The sequence below is a fragment of the Centruroides sculpturatus genome, unplaced genomic scaffold (assembly GCF_000671375.1).
Source record: "Centruroides sculpturatus isolate CEXI.00-Female unplaced genomic scaffold, Cexi_2.0 scaffold109, whole genome shotgun sequence".
Classification (NCBI taxonomy): Eukaryota; Metazoa; Arthropoda; class Arachnida; order Scorpiones; family Buthidae; genus Centruroides; species Centruroides sculpturatus.
In genome coordinates, this window is record NW_019384440.1 from 527,041 (window position 1) to 535,366 (window position 8,326).

General features: G+C 29.8%; 1 protein-coding gene across 2 annotated transcripts in view; it reads left to right on the plus strand.

Annotated features, from left to right (window-relative positions):
• Nucleotides 1-4,538, plus strand: part of LOC111620128 (syntaxin-5-like) — a 34,809-nt gene extending 30,271 nt beyond the window's left edge. The window contains exons 10-11 of one of the 2 annotated variants that reach the window (XM_023361991.1): nt 2,009-2,130; nt 3,739-4,538. In XM_023361991.1, coding sequence (XP_023217759.1) covers nt 2,009-2,130; nt 3,739-3,898 — 282 coding nt within the window. In that variant the 3' untranslated portion in view covers nt 3,899-4,538. The remainder of the gene's footprint in view (nt 1-2,008; nt 2,131-3,738) is intronic. The other variant, XM_023361992.1, reaches the window with a different exon arrangement.
• The last annotated feature ends 3,788 nt before the right edge of the window (nt 4,539-8,326 follow it).

The window sequence follows — 8,326 nt, forward strand, 5'->3', positions numbered from 1 at the left end:
GGACTCGATGACCAATTAGTGCTTACTGAACCGTAGCACTATGCAAATGTAATGTGGCGTGATTCCCGGCCGACCAATTAGCCATCACCAGCTGTAACGTTATGCAAATCTGTGATTCCCAACCATAGTCTTATGCAAATCATGCCGTGTGGCGTAATTGTCTGCTGACCAATCAGTGGCTGTACTTTCAAAAAGCCAACGGCCACTTTCAACCATCTGTCGATGACCGTTACGACTAAAAAAAACTTGGCTAGGTCTTACTTCCAGTGGGAGGTCTTATATTTCGCAATTCAGCAAAATCTGTGCTAGGTCTTATTTTCTGCGGATGTCTTATTTTCGGGGAAACACGGTATATGTCTATATTTCAAAGGAATCAAGTTTCTTTCAAGAAGTGGCATCTATGGTCCAGGTTTCCAAGGCATAAGTGGCAATTGGAAAAATAAGCATTCTTATGAGTTTTAGTTTATTAAAAATAGTGATTACAGAATCTTTCCAAATTCTAAATAATTTGGAGATTGCATTGCAAGCAAGGCAAATTCTGCATTTAATTTCATTATTGCATCCTCCTTTCTTTGTAAGAAGTGATTCAAGGTAAACAAATTCATTCACCATCTTATAGCCTCAATTTCCTTAGTCTGTGTCAAGGAACGATCAATTATCATAACTTTTATTTTACTTCCATTAATCAGCAATCAATATTCCCTGCTCTCAGTTTCAGATGTTTCATAATATATTCAAGTTCTGATTCATTGAATGCTATAATAAGTGTATCGTCAGTGTATCTCAGGTTGTTAACTTTACGGCACCTAATGGAAATATTTTTAGATTTTTTGTAACTATTATTTAGATTTTTTAGCACAGATTTCCCCAAAAATAGTCCTTTTTTTAAAATAGTCATTACTTTCAGAAAGCAAATTAACTGTAAACTTCTAGTCAGTTGGTGACAAACAGCAATATTAAATTGACACTGCTTTTTTCCAATACAATAAAACTACAAACTTAATAAAGAAAAAAAATTGATACGCTAGAACTTGTTACCAAGAATCCAAGTCTGCAATTTGCAGTATTAATTATGTTTTAGTTAGTTTTGCAGTTTATAATATTATAGTACTTTACCTAGTAAATTGTTTAAATTTAAAGATTTATTTTGTGTTTAAACATGTTTCTGTTTTAAATTTTACTAAATTTTGTAAAGTGACTTCTGTTTTACTACTTATTTTACTATGAATATTTTATTACAATTTGCTGCTATTAAAAATAGTCTGGTAGAATATTCTGTCTTGAAAGGTAATTGAAAAAGATATTATAAATACTTTTTATTCATTATCAAAATCAGGAGGAGGAGAATATTCTACCAGACCTTGTGTTTTATTCTCAATATTCAGCATTATCTAAGCAACGTCAGATTTTTTTTCAGTAGTTTGTCATATCAAATCATAAGTACAAAATTGTGATAATATGCTTATGGCTGACAGAGAATGTTCATGGAATGTCCATGAAAGAGAACTGTTAATACTACAGAAATGACTATTTTTGCATAACTTATGTTTGGATCAGGATGATATTTGGTATGTGTCATTAGAAGATGATGATAAGTTACGTAAAATTTTGTCCATCTACTCTAAATAATTCAAAAGATTGTTTTTAAAAATTATACTGGCATATAATTCTGCTCTGCACCGTATTCTTAGTATACCTAAGTTTCATTCATCAAGGAAACAGCATTGTTTACATGCCCAATTCAAAAATTTTAATTAATGTTCATAAAAAAACTAGTTTTTTGTTTGTATAAATGCATTTAAAGAAGCATTGCATAATTAGCCAAGAAAATTTATGAAGAATGATCAACATTGATCTTTCAGTTTTTACAAAAATTTTAAAGAATTGACTAACTTTATTAAAGGAATTATTAAAACACTTACATTTAAAATAAATAGTAAACAGTTATTAAAGTTAAATTTAAATATATTATATTTTTGTATTTAATTTTTAATATAATTTGTTATAGGATGCTTACATACAAAGCCGAACTGACACTATGCAAAATATAGAGGCAACAATAGTTGAACTTGGAACTATATTTCAGCAACTTGCTCATATGGTAAAAGAACAAGAAGAAATGGTTACCAGGTAATTATTATGTTGATATTTAAAGTTAGTTTTAAACTTAATATTTTACTTTATTAAAAAATTATAATGTAATGTTCAAATATAGTTTACAAATTAAGACACCAAAAACTTATTAAAATCATTTTGGTTAGATTTTTTGAAAGAACAGATCATTGGTGATTTTTATTTTCATAAAAATACCTTCTATACCTTTCATTAGTGGGATTTGACTAGATGATAATCTAAAGGGAAAAAAGTAGTGTGTATTCTAAATTAAAATAAATGATTTTTCAAGGTATGTTGTTAATATGAACAATAAGAATTTTTTTTAAAATAATGTTTCACTGTGTTAGGTCATCTCCTTTTAAATCTTATTGCTGATTGTTGTATTAAAAATAAATATATATACATATGATTTAACTACTTACTGATTGATATAAAATTTTTATTAATTTGTCTTGAATGAAAGAATATAAGGGAAAAAAGTTTTATTTCAATAATTTAATAAAAACTTACTTACAAAAGACCGATTGATGAGAGCCAGATGAAGATCTAAAATGGCTAAAGTATTTAATAGTTAAAGTTTAAAGATTCTAAAGTGAAGGTCTCTTGGAAGGTCTTACTAACTGTAATATTTGAAAACTTTAATTTAAAAGATATTGTACCACTATAAAAAAATTATCTTATTAATTTTCTGTTATGATGTATTTAAAAACTTAGTAATAATTTTAAACAAATCTAATTGAAAGAGGTTGATAAATTTATGTTCACCGTACAATAAGTGGGATATTAATGATCGGACTAATGATAATATTCTGTATTCCTTTATACCTTCTAATCCTCCTGGAAGTTTAATAAACATTTGTTAGATTCGGACCTTACAGTAATTGAATAATTAAAGAATTTAATTTCAGAGTAAAGGCTAATAGTTAAACTTAAAATTGCTTTATTTCAATTTTTTTTATAATTATTATCAGAAATCTTGTTTTACCTCCTTTGCAATTGAAAATATCAAATTCTGAAAATAGATACTGAAAAGCTTGATAATTAAGATTTTCAGTTAGATTCTTTCCAAAAACTGTTAACTTTTAACATAGCATGAAAATAGTTATGGTTATGATCATTTAGTTTTTAGTCTTCCATATCTGCTAATATGTAACTTTTTATTTTACACATTTTCATCATAAAATATTTCATGTAATATAATAAATTATATTGAGATTCTTATAATTATGATTGTTAAAAAAATTTTATAGGTAAGATGATCATTTATAAGGAATACGATAAAATTTTATGTTCTGAAATAAGTTTAAAACACTATTTAACATATTATTATATATTTACAGTATAATAATATATATGATATTAAAATAGTTTTTTAATAATATATGTTAACATTAACGGTGTAAAAACAAAAAAGCTTTACAATCCAGCATTTAATTTTGAGTAGACAGATGTTTTTGGGTAGTTTAACTAGCCATTGAGTTCAAATTATAATGCATGCAACTACAGAATTCTAGAACATTAGTTCAAATGGGTTGTAAAGTTTTTTTGGTTTTTATATTAACTTTATCCAGTTTGATAAATTATTATTATTATTATTATTAATTACACTATTTTTATACACAGAATTGATCATAATGTTGAAGATACACATTTAAACGTGGAAGCTGCCCATACAGAGATACTAAAATATTTCCAGTCGGTGACATCTAATCGATGGCTTATGATAAAGATCTTTGCTGTTTTAATAGTTTTCTTTATAATATTTGTAGTTTTCGTAGCATAGAAACTGTAAATTTCATAAACGGAAATTTGAATATTGTTCTGGTACATTAAATGATCCATCCACACTGATCGGATTTCATTTAAAAAGGGGCCTTGGAAAATAGTTGAAACACTTTGGATCATATTGAAAAATGAACAAACATTTTATTATTCATTGTTGACTTAAATTATAAACTGTTACTTTACATGTTTTTAAAATTTCTATGGAAAAGTAGAATTTGAAATCTCAAAATTATTGTTATAAGTAATTATTACTTCAGATTATATGAAGAAGGTATTATCAATAAATTTTAATATATTGAAAGATTTTTTACTTAGAAAAATTGTATTTACAATTAATTTATTTTTTCTCATTTAACATATTGTTTTTCTTGCATTTAAAGTTTAAATTTGACCAAAATTATTTATTAAAACATTTACTGACGAAAAACAATTTTATGCCTTAAGAAATATATATACCGGTATGTATAAAAAATAAAAACTGAAAGCTTTTGATACAAAGCTCGACATCTTTCCAGAGTATTAAATCTTTAAAATTTCCAGCAATTAAAATAAGTATGTAAATACCTATATACAATTAATGTAATTATAAATGGGATGTATGTACAGTACAATATATATATGTATTATGTACAGAAAATAATCAGTTTTTTTTCTTTCTTATATTTTCTATATTGTGGTCTTCCTTTATTTTTAAGATTAAAAGAAAAACTATCAGAAATAGCTTTAAAAATCTGTTGGATTGATTGTTTTGAAAATAAACCTTTCTAAATTTAAAGTATGTAAGTAAAAAATATTGAGAATGTATATAAAATATAATAATAATTATAGTATTATTATTGTTTTTATTTCATTACACGCATTTGTGACTACATTTATTCAAAATTATTAGAATTGCTCAGCTTATGTCATGCTTTTAAAGGGGTGTTTGGAAATGAATGTGTCACTTAAGAAAGCAATGCATTAACATAATTGTCTGATGCAAATCATGATAAAAATTGTCAGCCTGCTTGTTAGGACATGCATGTATCTATAGACATATCTACAGACAATATTGCTTTAGGTTGGAGAGGAAAGGTGTCAGCATGCATAGTAAAAGACTCTTGCTCTGCATATAAGCCAGTATTACAGAAACATTTCAGGAAGGGAGAGAATGAAGACTAGGTAATATTTGAAAATATTCGATGAACAACTATTTATCAGAATTGGACAGGTTCAAAAGACTTGGAAATTCAGACTATTGAAAGTCTACTGGTTGGCTTGCAAGCATAGGAAGTGCTGAAGTTGCACAGGCAGTGGATTGCATATTCAAAGGGACACAGACATCATTGAGAACAGTGGCTGCAAAACTTATTCTTGTGGTAAGCACCCTGTAGGACATAAGTGAAGAAGTTAGGCTCACTGCCCACAGAAAAGAACCAGCTGCAAAGTGCAATCAGAAGTAGAAGCATAGAGCAAAAACCAATTATCAAAAACATGTTCAGCTGTGTGCCAAAAGAAATTATTGGCACTAGGTGATGAGACATATTGTCCTGAAGACCCAAAACAAGTGCCTGAAATACAACTCTACTATTCCATTAACAATTCAGATGCATGACATGAAGTTAGTTTTATAGGAAGAGCCAAATTTTCAAAAAATACTTAATATGGCAGACAATTGATGAATGTGGATATGTCTGAACCTTTCATTTCTTGTGTATCTATCAACGCTGATATATACCTCAAAGAGTGTATTTAAAAAGTTTGATTCCCTTCATCCAAAAATGCCATAATACAGATGATGTGGTGTTCTGGCCAGATCTAGCAATGGTCCATTATGCCTGCAAAGTTTCTGACTGCCTTCAAAGGATGACTTGAGTTTATGAAAAATTAAAACAATGTACTGTACCCCAGACCCATCCCATTAAAAGATTCTGGGCACTATGTGAACAGCAATGTGCCTCTTGTTTTGGTGTGAATTGTATTCAAACAGATTTAAAGTAATATTGCTCAAAAAGTTGGGAAGAAGTCTAGCATAGAATTCATGGCAGGAGTTTGAGCACAATTGAGATGTATAGGATGGCATGGTATCTATAGACCATTACTTTGCAAAAAGTGAATCGGAACTATCTGGATTATTTTACTAAAACAATGTCATGGGATACCATGACATTGTTTTAGTAAAATAGCATCAATTAAAAGTGACTTTTTCATTTTCAAACATCCCTTAAATAGGCTCACAAGTCATCAAAATTTTACTTTTCATTTCACATTTTGACAAGAAATTGAATTCTCATTAAAATTAATTTAATGAAACTTAATAAATTAAAAAGTTACAAATATGAAAATCAACATTCAGAGAAGTCGGAAAAGTTTAAAAATTTTTCTTCCTTTATGAAATATAGGAACAAATTATTTCATGCACAACATGATGATATGTGCCACATATCTTGTTAAATTGAGATGTCAAAGCATACTTTTGCCTACCAGTGACCAAGTGAAATAAAAACCACTGAACACTGATAGTTGGTCGTGGGTTCATACCTTGCCAATGGGCTAGCCACATGGAGTTGTCCAGGTTTTCTTTGTGTTTGTAACACCTAGTTTCCCATAAATCCTCCCAGGAGATATCTCCACTCGGCAGATCACTCGTTCCAGCTAATTAAACTGAAGCACACTTTCATACAATAGCTGGGGTGCTCATCTGTGGCCGAGTGGATAAAACCAGTTGAGTACTAGTAATTGGTTGCAAGTTTGCACCTTACCAATTGGCTGACCACATGGAATTTTCAAACTTTTTTCACTTGTCTAACACCTAAATAGGGTCTAGTTTCCCCATAGAAAATTTTCCTGGGAGATGAAAATCCAAGGGGATGAGAAAGCATCCACCTTTTTGACAGATCGTCTAAGTGGGGCATTGTCTTATTCCATTGATTTGGTAGTTAGGCAACAGCCTATCTCTGGGGTGGGGGCTTGGAATTGAATCCCGGTGAGAAACTTCCAGGAATTTTTATCTAAAGTCTGTTTTGGATTTGTTGGCTCTCATCCCTTGTCATCCAGCTGTTACAGTACAATTTACACATGGCCAAACCCTTGATGGGTGTGAATAAAAGCCCTGTTAGTACCTACAAAGCAGAGTTAAAAAAAGAAAACGTGCATACTTCAACATTACAGAATAAACATTGTTAATCAAGTAAGCATACTTTTGTTATTGAGTACGGTAATAATTCTTGGGACATAAAAATGTTGGTTATAATGAATATTTAATTTGTAATATAAATATGTAATTTCTTCAACAGTTTGTATAATTGCCAATATAAATTAAATTTTCGATTATCCAGGACCAGTTTAACATATGCTTTTTCATATTAATGTCCATTTTATGATAGTGAATTAATCTCTCGAGAATTCGATCATACAGAAATTTGTGCTCGTTCTGGATAATCGAGGGCTTGCTAGCACATTATTACTAATAGGCCTACTACTATTGTCATATAAACACACACGCGCTACCAATTTTTTCGAGTTTACTGTTAATTTGAAGTAAGAATAAGTCGAGAAAAAGTTGATTTTTTCCCCTTTTGTGTTTGACATTAGAATCACAATTTTAAAGAATTGAAGAAGGAAAAGGTAAATGCGTGATACATTAAAAAAAAAAAAAAAATTGTAATTAGACGTGGAATTTCCGAAGAGAAATAATTGGTTTAGGTTTACGAGTGACGTAATTTAAAGCAGGAAGTTAAAGTATACTATATTGCACTTTATTCTGGCAAGCGAAAGTTTCTTAACGTAAATATCATAGAAATAACAAATAGAAAATGAAAGTAATTCACGAAACAGATCTCAGATGTCTGTCTTCCTTTTCAACATAAAATTAATAGGAGTTCAACCTCTCCACAAGAAATGTTTCATTGTGGTGATATTGCAACCAAAGATCGAGAGTTTACGTTTAGAAGTTACATAATCAATAAGTGTTCACTTATTACGATAAAAGTGAAATAAACTAATTGATTAATTTACTTCTAACTATTCAGTGGCGCGTTATAGCTTTATGGTACCCAGACAAAATTGGGGCCCCCCATGCACAGTGTTAACTTCAGGCATACTTTTTCAGGGAAATTTAGATGAATAGTTTATGAAAGATTGGTTTGGATACCTCCAAACCAATTGCCCGTTTTGCCCATAAAATTACGCACCACTAACTATTGATCCTTGATTGTGAATAAGGCCATTAGATCCGGATTCGAATCTCTTAATTTGTTTTATTGTCAAAGCAAATATGATTTCGTTATTCTGGAATTTTTCGGATGTGGTCAGTCGTACTCCATCTCCCATCACCCGGCCGCTATTGTGGGCCTCTCTCAACTCCGCAACGGGCTTGATAAAAGGACCTCTGTATTCAGAGTAGAAAGTCAAAATGAGAAAGAAAGACAACGTTTAATAATCAAAA